This window comes from Motacilla alba, chromosome 1A, assembly GCF_015832195.1.
Source record: "Motacilla alba alba isolate MOTALB_02 chromosome 1A, Motacilla_alba_V1.0_pri, whole genome shotgun sequence".
Lineage (NCBI taxonomy): Eukaryota > Metazoa > Chordata > Aves > Passeriformes > Motacillidae > Motacilla > Motacilla alba.
The window spans coordinates 22,055,895-22,074,822 of NC_052031.1; the positions used below are offsets into that span (position 1 = coordinate 22,055,895).

Here is an 18,928-nt window from a genome sequence, read left to right on the forward strand (position 1 = left end):
GGCCCTGCTGGAGCAGAGTTGGCTCCATAAAGCTCAAATTGTGATGTGTCTGTATTATCAATTACATTGTGTCCTGCTTTACTGTGAGCCCACTGAGGCTGGGAGCTTGGGAGCTTCTCAGCATACTTGCCTTTTTTCCAATACCTCTGCCTGGAGACAGGTTGGCTTTCCTGACACACTGCTTCTGGACATGCTTGTTGCAAGAAAAGGGGCAAGGATGAAACAGGAGGCAGGGAAAACCTGTAAGGGATATATGCTGTGTCACTGAGGGGGAGACTGGCAGGCCAGAGTCAGGAGTCTCCTAGTTGCATTGTATTTATAACCAAGAAAAAAATGCCTCTCTAATGAGCAGATTCCTGTGTGCAGCAAATGTCAATGAGAAATTAATCACACGTGTTTAACAGCTTACATGCTGGGGAGAAAATGAGAGAGGTGAATTGTGCATTTGTCTTCAAGGATGTCTTCAGCTCTCTTGTGGAAAGAAAGCTTAAGGTAGGTTTTAGACACACTGTTGTTAGGTTTTAGACATCCTGATTGTCTCGAAAAGGAGGGCTGGGGAGAAGTTTCCTGACCTGTGTGATGCAGGAGGTGAGACTGGATGATCTGACAGTCCCTTGTGGCCCGAGGCTCCGTTGGTTCATGAAGCAGTCACTTTTTCATTTCAGGAGTGCTTCACTCAGTTGACTTAGCTCATTTAACAATATTGCTGGGTACCTGTGTGACTCACTGGTAATGCATACTTGAGAAAGCATCCATTATTTGCAAAGCCTGGTTTGCTTTTTCATTTTGGCAGGATGTGAAGCTGGAAACAGATGATTGATGGCTTTTTCTGTTTATTTTCTAAAATATGTCAAGCAGCATATTTACTGACTCGACTCCTGCTGCAACTTGTTAGTTTGAACAGTGTAAACACATCTTAACAACCTTTAGTAATTGTGGGAAGGAAGACATCACGAATATAATGAAAACTGACAGCACTGATTTCCATTCCTGTAATTCCTTAATGCTTACAAAGACGAGCACAGTGTTTGGCTCAGGTGTTTTGGAGGTTCTAAAACTTCCAAATAAGAATTTATTGCTACTCATGTTTCCCATACACTACTTGCTTGGCTTTAAAAAAAAAGTAAAATTAATTCTTTATTTCTCAAATTACTTCATAGCCCCTTGTGTAAATACACATGTAACTGCTGGATATCCGTAAGACATATTCCCCAGCATTTGAAAGGTGTTTAGTTACAGAGAAAAATGTCTAGGTGGTGTGGTAACTTACATGGAAAAGGAGGCTTTATATGAAGCTTAAGTGAAATGTAGAGAAATCGATGTCATGCAAAAGAAATAGCAGGTACTGATTTATTCTGCAAATAAGTAAACAAAAAAAAAAACTAGAGAGATTTGTCCAAGGATACAGACTGAGTACAATTCACTACCACCTTTTCTTATGAACAAATCTTCTAAGAAAATAATGATTTTTAAAATATTGTGAAAAGCTAGAAATATTAAGGGTAACTTGCATATATTTAGCTAGTAATAAATAGTTTCAGTGTAAACTACTAAATAGCATGGTGAGTTTTATGGAAACATGAAATTGGAATTGATTCATTCTGGTAAAGGACACATTTTTAGTCATTCCTGCAAAGAAACATCAATTGGAAACCTGCCATACTCAACTTAAAGATGTATTTTCAGTTTTCTTACTCTTTCTCCTCCTAAACATGCTAATCCTATAGAAAAAAACTTCCTGAACATTAGTCCCACACTGACTGAAAACTGTAGAATATCTAGTTTAAATCATTTGTCATGACTGATCTGTTCTTCTGCCAGCATCATCCCTGATCAAAGGTAGGTCCTCTCCTTCCCAGCTGTTTCCACCTTGAGAACACTGTATTCCTACATTGCCTGTGTGTGAACATTCCTGATCCTCACTTTCATCCTTCATTTTATTAGGCTTATGATGCCTTTCAGACAAACACAACAACAAAAAAAACCTCCTTTCCTTTCCTTTTCTGGTCAAAATCCATCACTTCAGCACAGATGACCAGATCTGTATTTCCTTAATGCCTTGTTCAATGTAATTGGTACTTGCCTGAGACCACATTTCTCTTCACTGTGATCTTATCACCATGGTGGAGCAAGATAATCTCCCAGTTAGGTGGTAAATTTTTTTTCTCCTGCTCTCCCTACTGATAATGGTATCTGTTCAACAGCCATTTTTAGCCCATCTTGAGCTAATTGCAAGTGTGGAATAAGTGAATTTATTCTAGAGCAAAAATGCACCATGAGATTCAACATAATTATTAGAATTACTTTCTTAATAATGTAGAGGAGCCTTTTAGGATATAATTTCTGAATATTTTACAGCTTATTTAGTTTCATTAGGAATGTATGCAATTATGCATGCAATTATTTTGTTTACTTGGTTAGTGGTGAGGTAATGAAGATCAGGCTGAGTTTGCAATAAAATGAGTTGTTTATGCTGAAATCAGATGTTCCAGTCATGCTCTCTATTAATACCACTGGTTTATTATTAAGACTCATTAACATCAGTGACACTGCTAGTGTTGTGTATGATCTATATGAATTGTACTTGCTATGTGTTCAGGGAGGGGAGGACACTGACCACTGGGAGAAAGAGCAATTTCAGTCCAGGATAAGTGTAGAAACCACTGGTTTAGTCTGAATCCAATAGTAATCTTTATAATATAAAACCCAAATAATAGGCACTTGGCTGATCCTTGCTAATCTCTCTTGATTCAATGTGTTTCTTGTTATATTCATATAATCATTGTACAGTATAAGGATTGTAAAGGCAATACAGTACAGTATTAAAAACAGTGATCTTGGCATTATGAATGTATTTTTGTGCCTTGTGTGTGCTTTGTGCTTGACCTGTGTTCCTACACTAACTCTTTCTTGAGCTAAATTCTGGTTTTAGAAAAAAAAAGTGTTTGAAAATATCTGGTTATGTGGTCTCTTCTAATAAGATTTGAATACATTCTTTGTAGTTGCTTCAATAGCTAGTTTTCCTGCTTGGTTTTTGCATGAAAGCAATGTGGGGTATTAGTCACTTTGAAGTAGATGTTTGCTGGAGATTCTAATCCAGTGTTTCTTCAAAAGTTGCATCAAAGCTCTATATTTCATTGCTGTAATATGCATTAATGTGTTAGTGCTAGAGAACTGGACAAGGTCACCTGCCTTTAAAATGTCTGGAATGTTGCTCTGACTTGCTAGAAATGTCAAGTGTTAAAAATATTTGCTGCATGCAGATTGATATTCTTACCAAGACCAAGGAGATTATGTGAATTGTTTCAATAATCTGCTAATGGTCTGTGTAATGATGAATGCAAAGTGGAACGGAAATGTCACAGAATTTTCTGCATATGAAGATGTGTATTCACATGATTTGCTATCCATGTGATCCATAAACTTGCACAAAAAATAAGGAAATGGAATTACTGAAACCCTCACTGACCTTGTTATCAGCTTTATGAGTTCTCTGCAAACCTGGTTAATGTGACCATACATTTATGCTTAGCAACAAGAGCTTTTCTAAGTAAACAAGCTCTAATAGCTTCTCATGCTGAAGTTATCCCTAACAGTGCTGATTATGTAGTCAGACAAGTTACTTTTACTGATTGAAATGTTTGTAAAAAATTCTGTTGGACTCTTCCCTAATCTCCTGTGATTCTTCCTGAAATCTAGTGCTATGATTTTTTTAATTGCAAGCTAATTGTTGTTTAATTTCCCTGTAAGTATTTTAGTTACATTTGGTTTACCTTTGTTGTTTCCCTTCTTTTTGAAGTCTTCTGGGCAGAATAAGTGAGCCTCATGTAATTTGTAACTTTTGCATTTGTACTTCTTTTAGGTGGAATTTTTAGTCAGCTTGTGTTAATTCTGTTATAAGATCCTTATTGCATAATGCTATTTTTCACTATGGTATTGAAAAGAATTCAGATTCACCGTTACTGATGAACAGCAGGTAGAAAATTAGTTATTTGAATAATTAGTTACTAGAAATTAGTTGTATTAATTATTCTGGTTTGCATTTTTCTTATTTTTAAATATGCTTAAAATTGAATTTTTTTGATTAAACATTTGGAACTTTTGACTGCTGCAAAAGGTATGAATTTTGCTGATGACAGTAATGAGTCAGCTGGTGAGAAGACATAGTACTGACAATAACAAAAAAGGTCTCCACTATCTGCTGTCTTTGCATATATGGCCTTGAAGAGAAAAAGAACTTCTTATTGCAAAAGTTGAGCATCTAATATAGTGATGCACCTGTTATTTCTCAAATTAAATCAGATCATGTTTACAGTGACCACTGATGCTCTTGTGAGTTATTTTCCCTTTTTAGTAATCTGGACATTCAACTCTGTTTATGTGTATTAAATCATTATCCTTAATACTTGAAATTTCTTTTACTTTAGAATTTTATCAGTTTGCATCATTCCCATTAGTTTCTGACATAATTTTCTCTTACTGTAAATCATATTTGTAACTAAAACAATTTTGGTTTACGTTTTATATTCATAGAGACTATGAATCAAGCAACACCTGCAAGAAAACTGGAAGAGGTTCTTCACCTTGCAGAACTCTGTATCGAAGTATTGCAGCAAAATGAAGAGCATCATTCAGAGGTGAGGCTGTAATTGCATTTGCGGTAGAGAACGGTTTATTCCTGGATTTTCTCTCCTCTGATGCGAAGCAAGTCTGTCAAGAAACATTTCACTTTTCCTTTCTGACATATGTTTAAGGCAGTTCACATTTACAGAGGAATAAGAGACTTGAAGCTTATGTAAAGTGAAGTGAAATAAAACTCTACTTCAATTCACTTGAATGAACTGTAGGTTTAGAAACGAAAATTAAAGAGCATAAAAAAGAGAAAGCATCTTTGTGCTGGAGGTGCTAAAATGGTATGGAAAACGTTCATAGCCTTATACAGTTTTTCCTTCCAACTTTTCACCTGATGTTCAGAATAGAAAAAATATAACTGAATGCTGGTTTTCATCATGCTGTATAGATCTAGAATATGTGTAAGGAAATAATGCTAGGTATAATAATCTCATTCCCATTGCTCTTCCGTTGATTGGAAAAGTATGCTCTTAAACTTGTGCTTTTAAAAATGGCATTGTAAGGTAGAAAAAATGAAATAAAACAATTTCATGTTTCTCAACTTTCACATCTTTTGCTTCCTGATACTGAAACCATAATAGCTAGAATTCTAGCAGCTCTTGTGTCAAGGAATTACAAAAATTAACTTGGCCAGATACACCTGTATATATTATTGAAACTTAATTAATAAATACAGTTTTCTAAGGTTCAGGAAATTGTTTTTAAAATGTTCTCAAAAAACTCAATAAATATTTTTTTCGAAAATATGCAAATGGATAAACATCATCCAGTATATATAGTTATAAAATATGATCATTCAAAACATCTGGTTTTATATCACACTATGGAATCTGGTTTTTAGCTTACATCTGTCATGTGTGAACTTGTTATAGATGTTTTATCATATACTGAAGAAACAGCTGTTTTGATGATTTGAAATTAATTCCCTGGAGGTCCTGTTCCACACTACTGTTACCACTGTGTTAGAGAGTAATGATTACTTAATAAAATGTATATATTGTGGTCTTTGTCTTTTGAGGACCTGCATGACTGTAAGAAAATTGGACTTCTGTGGAAAAGAACACAGGAACAAAACCCAAATCAAATCATACATATATGATTAAGGATCTCTGTTCAAAGATTGCATTCTATACTACTTATTTGCAGTCAGAGATGTGGTGTTTTTCAGAAGGATAAGTATATTGCATGTGCCTTCAAAAAAATTTATTCAGCAAAAGTTTGCAGTCTAATCTAAGGTACCCTGAAAAGAAAAAAGATAATGTTATGTTATTTTTCCCCTTCCTTCATTCATGTAATATGTGTTCAATTTCACTGAAATTTATAGGGCATACAGAATTTCAGTATTAAAATATATCTGAGGAAAAAAATGGCAAATTCTACATTCCCTACTCAAAAAAGATTGTTGAGTGTGGCGACTTCACATCATAATGTTAGGCAAATGTTCAGTTTGATGCTACAGTTAACAAATAGGATCAGTAATCTGTAAAATAATATATTACATTTTTTAATACTAGATTTTTTTTTTCTTTTTTTTTAATTCATAACATTTACAAATTTCGGGGATTCTCAAAGGGAAGAGAGGTATGTGATTCCTGATGAACTAAGCATTGTTTTGCTCTGCTCATAGCATGGAACTGTGCATTGAACATGTAGCATAAACTGTTGTGATGATTTCTGGTGTTGCATAGCCACATTTATGTCACTTCTAAGAACTCCATTCTTCCTTTATTCCAGGCATTGTTTCTGTTCTCCTAGAATGTGTGTCACCCATTGCTAATTGCTTTTAGCCTATTATTATCCATAGCAACTGTGCTGTTACATTTAGCTTTAACTTTTTTTTTTTCTATTCTTCTCTCTTGCAATGATACATAGCTCTTGAGAGAGAGTCAGAAGAATTTCTGTCTGGGTTCGAAGTGTCATTTACAACAAGGAAGAAAATGGAGAGAAAATGTGCTCATTTTCTAGTTTTGGTTTGGCTTTGTTTTGAAATTTTGGCAATATTTTCTGAAAAGAGTTTTGCTTCCTTGTCCCCTCTTGGTGCCTATATAACTTTTTTATTTTCATGTAGTTATTTTCTAGAGTGAGGAGCCTGTTACTTTAATTAACTCCTACTTCAACAGGTTCATTAATAAGAAATTTCTTCCTGTTTGATGAAACTGAAAGACTCCATTACAAACTCTTGCCAAGATTTTGAAGCCTCATCTCTCCTCCTCACTGTGGTGCCAGTTGTCATCCTTCAGTCCTACCACTGGAACACACAAAGTGCTTCTCAGTAATAGCAGGAGATGCTCAGCATTTCTTTAAAACCTTTTGCCAATTCATCATTTCTCCATTTGCCCCAGGTCAGAAAGAACTACAGGCAGTCATCAGAAAGTCCATGATGCAAAAACACATTTGTAGACCACTTTACAGAAGCTGTCTTTTATTTGATGCCTTTCAGACCTGACCACATAAGTCTACACCACCCAGGACCTGCATTTCATAACTGCAAGTGATGATTTCTCTGAATTTGTTTGAAGCTGGGCGGATCCACAGCTCTTGTGTAGATCAAGCTACATATGTTCCATGCTGGCAACTCAAAAATATCCAAAATTAGATATTCAAAATGAGTGTCATAAGTTTGAAAGCAATGACATCTTCCTGTGTTGCATGTGTAGGCATTTCTCACTGTGATATGTTCTTATAAACCCTGAGCAAAACACTCTCAGCAGGATTCAATGTTCATCCTGATTCATAAACTCCTTCCACCTTCATCTTTAACTCCAGGATCACAGAGCTCCCCCTGATCCAATGCTCAGCTGCAATACTGGCATTTAAGGTTTATGTGCTTTATGTGCTGGTAAAAAGGTACAATAGTTATATGTCTTTAATGAAGAACTGGCTTTACTTGCTGATGATATTTTTCACAGACCTCTTCTTTAAGGATTGCCTAAGAATATAAATTTTTGACAGAGAAAAGAGTTCCAGCATGTTAAGTTACTGAAAATGAGTGCAGACATTAGTGAACTTCTAAAGATTTATAGCATTTGCACAAAGAAAACTGGATGTCTTCCTCAGAAGAAGCTGATATCTTTAAGGCAAAAATAGGAATTAAAATCACTCTCTAGCTGTTAAAAACCCCTTCAGACTTCAAGGAATAAAATTTCACAATAAACCATCCTTTTTGATTACCAGATGAATGTAAAATGTATGCACAGAGATTTATTTTAAAAATAAATAAATCTGCTCTAGAATTTAATGAAATCAAAAGAAACATATACAGTCATTTTTTCAAGGGTAAGGCCTTCATGCTTTTATTTGCTCTCTGGAAAAACAGCATTTATACTGCCTTTTTTGATTTTTTGGTGTTATATTGTTATTCTGATCATATCACCTTTCCCACAATAATCTGTTTGACTTCTTATTTTTTCTTTGATGCAAAGTTTTATAAAATATTTTCACATTTTTCACTTGGCTCATTCTTCCTCCCCAAATGAGACAGGACATGACGTGACACACTCAGATGTGTTCTGCCGTAGACAGAACACATCTCTTGGCTGTGGCTTATGTTTAGTAATTCTGTTTTGTCATGTTTGCAGGCATTTGCTTGGTGGCCAGAATTGTTGGCTGAGCATGCAGAGAAGTTTTTGTCTCTGTATTCTGTTGACATGGATTCAGCACTTGAGGCACAGCCACAAGACTCCTGGGACAGCTTCCCACTTTTCCAGCTGCTGAATAATGCCCTCAGAAATGACAGTAAGATCTTCATTTTTTTTTACATACTGTTAGTGTAAGATTTTTCAATGTACCCACACCTTAGAAATGTGTTTCTAAACAGGATAATACTCAAAATAAAAGTGACAGTGCCTGTTTTTATGATACGTGTCCTGGTGTTGCATTTCCTGCAAGCTGAGCAGTTTCTCTCTATCCTTGCACTATTTCAATCCTTATTCTGGCAGTGCATTAACCACTTGGTATTCTCAAATTACTCAGTTTTGAATCAAATATGTAGAAGTAGTGTAAGAGGTATTGATAGTTTGCATTTAATCTATATTGCTTAAATAAAGTTGTAGTTTATATTTCCTTCTAAGCCTTCTGAACTACTTTCACACTAGTTATGTCTATAAAAGGTATAGTAGTGTTAGCATGAATGGAATAAAATACACACAAGAAATTTTCTGTTTGGATCCTTTCTTGGGCAAACTGCAACTTCAGAAACTTATTAAAATTGCCATGATGGCAATTGAGAAGGTTGCTGAAAAGGATGCAGGAATATTTCAATCTTGCCGCAGATCTCTGAAGAGCTGCACTCCCAAAAGGTGGATTGTGCACAACTCTAAGGGGTCTGCAATCATTTAAACTCCAGATTAAAAATCTGAAGCCCATAATCAGGTAGGATATTCAGCCTATTTTCCTACCATCATACATTTTCAGTTTAGGAAGCACATCCCTAGTTGTGATGTTACAATTCTTTAGTAAGAATTCTTTGGTTTCTAAGACAATTCTTTGGTTTCTGAAAACTGTGTAGGTATTTTAAAGTAGTCTTACAAGAAGGATTTGTGACACCAGTTTTAACTTTATTGCTGTGTCATTTGTGTTCCTTTGAGCTTTGGTTCCAACTTGAGAGAAGTGTTAAAAATAAACAGGGCTGTCCTCACATGCAAGAGATTGCTAATAGGCTGCTGGTTTTTCTTTCCTTAAAAGATTATTGGATAATAAGGTAAATTACTAGAATAGGCTTAAGAAAGACATTTTATGAAAACTTCCATGTTAAAGCAACTATTACAAATATAAACTTTAACTAAACTTTTAAACTTTAACTGAAGCACATGAAACAACTGTTGTATGAAATATCACACCTGTATACCAATTTCAGTAATTCCCTAATGGTAATAGATATATTAAATGACAGTTTCTGGCAGGTGAAAACCATCTGGAAAATTACACACTTTTTCTTTTTCCAGAACTACTGGAAAGAAACCATGGAAATTAGTCCCCTATTAATCAGTGGACATGTTAGCAAGGGGCAAGTGACCATTCTACCAAGAAGTGATTCCCAAGTGGAACATACCTCAGTGCTTATTCTTTAATTAACAGCCTTTTCACCTTTTAACTGCATTAAAAGCATTAGCAAGAGCTCCCATGCCCATGCTTATATAATAAATTTTACAGTCTTCCAAGGTAAAATAAATAATTCTGACTTTACCCTAAGTGAAAATCTTTTCCTGAAAACTATCACCTTCATAAAGACATATTTAGGAAAAAAAAATCTAAAAAGGGAAAAAACTGGAATGTGGTCTCATGAGGATAAAAAGGCTAGTGTTAATAATTAACAAGGAGAGTGAAGTGGAGTAAATTAGCCATAATAGAGCCCACAGTGACTGGCAAAGTCACCTCTCATTATCAAAAAACTCATTAGGAAATGAAGAGGTGGAAATCCCACTGGGTTATTCTCACTCTCTGGCTATATCAGAGATTACTTTTCAGACTTTTTTCAAATGAAGAACAGTTAGGTCACCATATTGCATATTAGGTTAATCTTCACTGAAATTTGGAGGACTGACACCTGCATGTTATTCTATCTTGAGAGCATTAAATGAGCTCTAAATCTTTGGTGCATGAATCAGTTTTCACATAAACCTGACATGAGAGAACTCCTAACAATAAAGAAACAATCTTACATTTACAGAATTAAAGAAAACTTGCCTGTGAAACTATTTTTGTGACTACATAACTGAAGTATAATAAAAAAAAACCTCTGAGATAATGAAAATTCATATTCAAATAATAGTGAAGGTGCTGTTTTACACAGTGTAAAAAGCATTGTACAAGATTCAAGGCAAATACTTCAAAGTCAACATCCAATTAACAATGAGAAAAAATGCATTCTCCAATATGGTGTATTATTTTTTATGAGCAGAGGGGAGGATAGGGAAGTCCTGACTGAAGCTTCTGATTTCTTTCATGAAGGACTCCATTTTGTGTCACCTTAAGACTCTCCATTTCTTCTGATCTTGTTCCACAAGGAAGAGTACATCAGTGATTGCATTCCCATTTAGTCTAACTGAAAAACTTTAAAAAACTGAGGGGGGGAGGAGGATGATCTTCCCCATCTTTTAAAATATTTAAGAGAACAGCTCTCATGAGAACATCTAACTGCTAACATCTAACATCTCTCTGCTAACTAAAAAAAGTGAATTAAAAATTTTATTCACTGTGGAGATGAATAACAGATTGAAGATAAATTTCTTGTGTTTTTTTCAAATTGTAAATATTTTAAAAAAAGATCATAGCTGCCTTTATAGTATACATTTTAATGATCTCCAGAGTGGCTATTGTCCACCCACAATTATGCCTGACTCTGTGAAGCTTTGCAGACTGTACAGTGATAACAATACTCAGCATCTCTCTAGGACAGCAAAATTATTTTTTCCGAAATGAGATATTCATAAAGGGAAGAAGAACATAGTTGTCCAGAATTGTGTCTTATTTTCTGTAATGACCATGTTACTTTTTCTCCACAGAGCCTATAAATTATGTTTGAAGGGGCCTGCTTTAGAGGGCAGTTTACATTCTGTAGTTGTTTATTTATTCAGATTAATCTGGTTTTTAGTGCCCAAAAGACAGACATATTATTGCCTCTTCATTTAACGTGGTGTTAGAGATATCTTTTAGTGGCATATGCCTAGTTAGATGAAGCCTCTACATATTTTGCATGTTATAGAGGTTTTCCAACTCTATATTCAGTATTCTGATCATTTTCTTTCCAAGTTTTCTCTGCAAGTGTCACTTACTGATGCTTTGTCCTGTGCTATTGCTCAGCATTATTGCATTGCAACCTTGGCATGAACCAGTCAAAACCAGGAGCTTTATAAAGGTGACCCATAATCTTCATTCTCCTTCAAGTATTACTCAGTGGAATGTCTGTGCGCCTGCCCTAACTCTGCCACAGTCTGCTCTAAAGGGCAGAGTCTGATGAAGCTGATTTAGAAAAAGCAACATGTTGAGTGTTAGCCTTTTAAAAGCCATTGCCATAATTATGGTTATTGACTTCAAACAGGAATTCTCTGATACATTTTTTTCCACTATTGTTACTAGTGGCAGAGTGGCAAGCACCACCAAAGACAGAATCATCACCTTCCTGCTTTGTTGCAGACTGTGTACCCCTTTTGGACTAGAATTTATGTATAACATTGCACCCTATCTTAAACTAGAGGGTAGAGTTAGAAAACAACTTGGATTTAAGGTAATCAGAGCAAACTGTATACCCACCCCAACACCTCAAACCTTACACTTCTCATTCATTGTAGAGGGTATCTTTTCTCAGATCAGGGAACTGCTTTGAAATCATAACCTGCCTTCAGATAACAGCTACATGTCTTGGTTACTGTTACTGAGAGTTAACTCCAGCTGTATTATTCCTTTCCAGAATATCCAATAATCATTTTTCCTAATGGGACTTTTACACAAAGGTAAATTGTGCTATAACCTGTTTATGTCACTCTATCTTGTAAAGTTCAAAGGAATTTTTACCTGACTTTCACAAAGCAAACCTGCAAATTTCACTTTTAAAATACGTCTTATATGTAAAAATACAAGATGATTTCCATATAAATTGAGACACTTGCAATTTTTACTGCAATTTAACTAGCTGATTAGGAAATTCACTGTGGGGGAAGAATATAAACAGCAAATGAACAGGAATATAAACTTTCTTTTCACATGTCATTGGTTGAGTTTCAATTGGTAGAAGTATAATCTGGGCCCTCAAGGATATTTCCTTCTTGAAATATACTCTTTCTTATTTTGGATTTAAAAATATTCCAGAAAATTCAAGTTATCTTTTCAGTAGAATCTGATTAAGCACGGGATAGTTACAGACTCTGACAGAGTGCTAGTTTTGTCAAGGGAAAGGAGACTCATGTTAATCTGTGTCATGCTTGCCTGCCTTTGATTCTACAGAAGCTCTTGAGGACAGCATGACATGCTGACTCCAGGAAAGCTCCTGAGATGTGCCTGTATTAGTAAAAGCAACAGAAGCTTCTGTGATACACAGGCACAGCAGATTCATTTCCTTCTGTTAGAGATGAAACCTCATTCCAGTACTGAATAAGTAGACTTTAGATTCATCTCTGATATTTTCTTGTCATGTTTTAATATATTTCAGCTAATGTATTTCCTAATATGAAAAAAATGTAATAATTTTCTTCTTCAACATCAATATTTCAAGAATGTCTAGTTCAGGTTTCTGTTTCTATTCCCATAATGTGTTTTCCTTAAATATTGCCTGTGCATTGCCTTGCTCTGGCATAGGCTTTCATTTTATTGTTGCTTGTGTGAATATGCATGGCTCATATGATGGCTCATATAAAAAAGGTGTGGGGTGTCTATATTTAAAAGACAATGGAGAATTAAGCCACATAGCTTTGAAGACAAGTAGTTGAGGGGTCTGGAGAGTGGCATTTCCTCAAGGATCTCTTGTTTCCCATCTGCTTTGATGCACAGGTGGTACCTTTTGGCAAGATCAGTTTTAATCATAGGGTAGAGTGCCATGAGTGTGATGATGATACTCAGCTATATAATTTATCTCTGTGCTCTGAGATCTTTCCCTGCCCTGCATGAATCCTTGGTGGAGATCTGCAGATGGGTAAATCAGAGCTGCCAAGTCCTGAACCCTGGGAAAACAGAATGCTCATGGAGCTGTTGATCCAAGACAGTTCTCTTGTGGGTGTGTACCCACATACAGGGGCAATTCCGTGCAGGTGAAGTGTAAGTCTTGGTTTAATTTTGGAAAATTTCACTTCCCTGTAAAGACTGGTGTCACAATGGTAGGAAAATGATTCAGCTTTTGAAGTTGAGCACCTTTATTGCTTCTGACTTCTTAAAATTTCATGCTGGCTTTGAAATAACAAGTCACCTTCCTGCCCATGAGGCTTCATTACTGTAATTCCCAGAGCAGTGCTTGTAGCAGAGCATTTCTGCAGTGTGCTCAGAAAACACTAAACTACAAGCTTATCCCTTCAAGTAACTGTGATTGCCTGATTAATTACAGTTCTTCACTGGTTCACTATAAAGCAGCAAGATTGATTTAATTGGCACAGTTGTATTCTTGCTGTTATTTTTCAGCTCAAAGTTGCCTTGAAAACTCAGTCTAATGCAAATGGATACCAGCAACCTTTTGTTTCTCAAAGGCAGTGCTCATCAGCTGTTTACTGTGCAGCCTTTGTAATACCCAAATCCTCCTCAGTCATTTTTGTTGCTGGTGAAATGTGCTGTAGTTTTAAGATATATAAAACATTTATAAACAGAGTAAAATTACACTGTTTTGAATTCCTGATATATAAATAATAAGCCAGAACTAACTAGTTAACAATTCTTTGGAGCAGTGTAAATAATGGATCATGTTTGTAATGGACTCACAGGTACTCTCAAGGGTGGATTCTCAAGTGTTTAATAAAGAGATGATCCTACACCTCTGCCTTTTTCTCAGTGGAAACCCTAATAATCTCTGCCTGCTACCTAGCTGCCTGTTTTTATAAAACTTCATGTATCTGATATCTCCAGCCCTGTGTCTAAAGTGGTTGAAAATTAGCTGAAAGCTTGAAAATTCTTAGCAAGATAGGCAATTATCAAAACCAGAGAGCTGATCACATAATATTGTTTCCTCAGGTAAAGGTGATTGATACAATATTTCCTATTACTCTACAAAGATGTTTTCAAGAAAATTATTTTTTGCTTTCAGATCATTTTATTGAAGGAAAAAAGTAAAATGGTGTCCAAACATTCAGCAACAAGGGCCTTTCCTTGCAGTACAAGTAGCAATAGGGGACAGAAACTTGATGGCACATTTTCCCCATAGTCTCCATCTCTCCATGTTCAGTTTGGGCTGGACATCATTCAGGAATGGAAGGCAAAGTAGTTTCTGGAAGTTTTAGAAATTATTTTGACATGTTAGACATGGAGTGGCATTGATAGTAGAACAAAAGGGAATGTAATTTTAAAGGATGGTGTCCATGGTGAGCTCTGTGATCCACGCTTTTCTTCTTAGGAAGAGGAGGAAGCCTCCTCAAAGTGTGGTTTTGGTGCCCATCCAATTATACAAGAAGCCTCTATAAGGCTGGAATAAGTGGGAGGAGAAACCCACAAAAGAATTTAAAGCAACAGAACACGGACAAGAGAAAACAAAGGTTGCCAAAGTCATGAAGATTTTTCTCTGTGGCTGAGCTTCTATTATTTTCATATGCACATGGGAATACTCTCATAGGTTCTTATAACAGTGCTAGAGTAAAGGGTGAACACAGACACATTCAAAACATGAAACATATATTCTTTTGGTGGACAGGACATTAGTGTGCTAAGAGTTAGCATTTGCTGAGAGAGCACTTCAGCAAATACAGGGACAAGGAGGGGTGATGGCAAACTAATTTTCAGATTTTGAGCATGTTCAGTTTGCATGTGTATGCAGTTTTTCATGTACTAAGTCCCATCTGTGAAGTAGGTGATATTCTACAGCTTATGAATGGCATTCAAATACTTTTTTTTCTTAGTTCAGGTATTTTTGTCCTGTCTTGGTGTAGAAGTAATTAACAAAATTGCTAATGTTTAGATTCAGCAAAGCATATTATTAATTTTAAGAAGATACAAAAAGGTTCTGGTTCAATAAAGAATTTCTGTATGTACCTACTTTTCATTACACTGACAGTTTGAAATGTACTACACCATCCTAATGGAACACTTTATTTATCTTTTCTGAACTCTTATTTCCTACAAAGCTAGATCTTATTCTTGTAATGCCTTTGTGTACTAAAACATTTTAAGATACACTTCTTCCTGTAACAAAAGATCTGACTTTTTTGTTTCTTGTTTGTTTTTTAAAGCACTTTTGTGCAATGGAAAGTTTCACAAACACTTGCAAGAAATTTTTGTTCCCATGGTCGTCCGCTACATTGATCTCATGGAATCATCAATTGCCCAGTCCATTCACAGAGGTCTTGAACAAGAGTCATGGCAACCTGTCAAGTAAGTGCTTTTTACAAAATCTGAACAAAGGACCTGCTTATAGCTTCCTGTCTAATAAGGGGTTCTCCCCTGTTGTCCTCTAAATATTCTATTTTTTATTGTATTCCTACATTGTTTATTTCTTCACAGGAGCATCACCAACAGTCTTCCTAATGTAGCTCTTCCAAAAGTTCCAAGTTTGCCTCTTAATCTTCCACAAATACCTAGCTTTACTACACCAACCTGGATGACTTCTTTGTATGACTCCACGTGTGTATTCTTCAATAACTTTCTGACTGTATGTCAGCTCTGCATGGCCTTGCTAGTGTTCTGTGCAGCTGTATTTGGATTGCATGGTGTTTATCCTCTCTTAGTTGGAAATTGTTGTTTCTTGGGAGTGAGCCCAGCATGGACTGTTAGTGACTTGCTTTCTAGTGCATTAAAATGTAGCAGTCTTAAACCTGGTCACTTAGAAAATCAACTTTGCAAAGGTCTGTCATAGCAGAAACGATGTTTAATACTCTAAACAACCTAATGACTCTTTTGAATTAATAAGCAGTGAGGAACCTTTTGGATGATTGATTTTAGATTGTGGTTTTGTAAAATGAGGCAGCCCATTATATTTTTGCATGGGTTTGATTAACTCATTTTATATTGGCTCAGAAATTCATTGATTGTAAATATTGTCCTCAGAATAAATATCCATGTTACAGGAAAATAGTAAAATTTTAATAAATACCAAGGGGAGAAGTACATCCCTTTCTTTGTCTGCTTGGAAAAAAAATTATTTCTTTTTGATTTTTCCCCAACATTTCAGTGCTCTGTGGAAATATTCCCATAGCTATAGTTCTGATTTCTGTGTGAGGACACATCAATATATGTCAGAGAAAGGCTCATGAGCCTTATTTTAGCAAAAGTTATATTAGGAAAGCATGACTGGGAAAGACATCAAAACACATACATTGATAATATCATTTCAAGACAAATGTTGTCTTTTCAATTTCATGACAGACTCCTAAATAGCATTAGATCTATTTCTGTAAGAGTTAATACAATCATAGAATACCATGTTAAAAGGGAGCTCAAAGAGCCTCTCATCAACTTTTCTTGGCAAAATCATGGTCTAGGATGGTCTAGTGCCCTCTCCAGACAAATTTTAAAAATGTGCAATGTTGGGGAATCCTCCATTTCCTCTGAGGGGATTATTCCAATGGCTGATTGTCTTCATTGTGAAAAATTTCCTCTACTTTCTAATCAGAAACTCCCCAGAAGTAACTCAAACCCATTATCCCTTGTCTTTTTCATGTGACTCCTTGTAAAAAGGGAGTATTATCATTGTTGTTCTGCTGTTAATTCCTCTAAAAAGTGACAGAATTCCTCTTAATCCTTGGCTTTGGTACCTTTTGTGTTTACTATAGTAATGCTAGGTTTCTCCTGATGTGCTTATGCAAGTCATTTCAGCTTTGAATACAAACTAATTGGCCTTCTGGAACTCAAATTCCTTTCTGTTATCCCCAGGTTTTCAAAGGTCACTTTTTTTTTAAAGAATAGCTTTCAGAGTTAAGAGTTGCTAATCTTGGATGTGCTCATGTAGTCTGCTTTCCAGCAGCCCCATCCAGTAAAAATAAATTGTGTAGATGAAATTTCATGTATTTTGAATACTGAATTTATAATGAATGCAGATTCTGGTTGGAGGATTGTAGTGGTAGATCCTTCCTAAATGAAGGAGTTTGTGCAGCAATATATCTAGACTGTTGTTAAAACCTGTGCAAGCATAGTAAAATTCAGCCATGAGCTCATCCCCCTTGCACATGTTCTTGTATTTAGTTTCATGGTATATATGACACAGTATGCATAAAATCCTAAACCAGCCAGTGAGGTTTTCATAGCCTTTGGTGAGCAGTGAGGTTGACATGCTGTAAACACTTGCCAGAAGTAGCTGTCATTCTGCTGCTTTTCCAGAGAAGTGGGGGTGAGCACAACCCCCTCTTACTGGGGTTGTGACCTTTGTAAGGCCATCATCCCCTTTCAGCCACCCCACACAGCATTCTAGAAGAGATCTGCCATGGTGCTGGCTCTCATGGAGGCACCTCTTCATGTTCTTTCCCCAAAACTTAGAGCTTTGAGGCTGTATTTATAAAATGTGCATGAATTGACAGTCTTGATTGTAGGCAGCATTAGGTTGCCTTTGTAAAACTCTGGTATTCAGGCAGTATTTTAAGAATCAGCCTATCTGTGTTCTACTGAAGAGCCAAGTAAATTCTCAAGTCTCAGAATGGTCATGTATTTGGGTAAAAAAAAAAAACAAGAGCACTGCAATTCACTTGTCCCTCCTCCCATGCTAAGGAGTTTCCTTTTTCCTCCTGGTAATGGTGCCTCAGTTCCTGGCAGAGGAAGTGGGTTGCTTTCACTGTTATGTAATAGAAAGGAGGAGGGTTTTATTTTCTCCCTCTTGTCCCATCCCATCTTTTTCAGGAAGAACACACTTACTGGTTAAGTTCTTCAACAAGGAGTAACCCAATACCTTTGCTCCAATACCTGCTAAGCACAGCCCAGAGCTTCCTGACAGTTTTCCCTTTCAATGTGATGAACAACTCAGCTTAGATGGACTAGAGGGGTATCCTGAATTATACATACAGTCAGCAGAGCCATCAGTTACGGGAATGCAAGTGGACTCCTTCTCTCCACTGCCTCCCCCAAGTCTTTCTTTCCCAGTTCACTATGCTCCCTCCTCCTGGCCACAAAACTGATGACTTGGCAAGAATTTGGCATGACTATGTATATCACAGAGTTCTGCAGGACCTTTCTCTTTGAAAGTGGTGATTCTGGCCAATTAATCATTATCAGCTTGAATTACACAATGAAGAATCTTGAGTCAAAAAGAATGAGAATGAGTCTGTGAGCCAACTGTGTTAAAGGTTTGCTGAAGTCCTGTGTCTCTTTTATCTGTAATAGAGATTTATTATTTTCCAGACTTTGCTTATGTTTTTGTCCATGCTCTCAAGCTCATGTTTAAGTATATTCATATTCAATAGAGCTATTATGTGCCTACCTAAGAATTTTGCTGAAGAGAGAGAAGTGAAAATATATTCACAGTTGGACATCCATTTGTGTTCTTTATTGATGAAAATAGATATTCCCCATTTTCACTTTAAAGTTGCTACAGTTCTCTTGAACATTACTAGCCAAGATTGTTTATATTTTTAATTAATTGTTTCCTTTTTTGTCCTTGATCATTTGTTTTGGAGCAATAAATATATGCCACTTATAACCACATTTAGAAAGATCATTACCTTTTTTCCACTTCTTTTTGGGCATT

The 18,928-nt window shown here is 36.0% G+C and overlaps 1 protein-coding gene across 24 annotated transcripts in view; it reads left to right on the top strand.

Annotated features, from left to right (window-relative positions):
- The window catches only part of CADPS2 (calcium dependent secretion activator 2), a 287,279-nt gene that overhangs the window by 222,607 nt on the left and 45,744 nt on the right, over positions 1-18,928 (top strand). For 9 of the 24 annotated variants that reach the window (XM_038155811.1, XM_038155817.1, XM_038155813.1 and 6 more), the window contains 5 exons: positions 4,534-4,637; positions 6,205-6,213; positions 8,211-8,367; positions 15,489-15,630; positions 15,760-15,879. In XM_038155811.1, coding sequence (XP_038011739.1) covers positions 4,534-4,637; positions 6,205-6,213; positions 8,211-8,367; positions 15,489-15,630; positions 15,760-15,879 — 532 coding nt within the window. The remainder of the gene's footprint in view (positions 1-4,533; positions 4,638-6,204; positions 6,214-8,210; positions 8,368-15,488; positions 15,631-15,759; positions 15,880-18,928) is intronic. The other 15 variants (XM_038155825.1, XM_038155826.1, XM_038155827.1 and 12 more) reach the window with 3 other exon arrangements.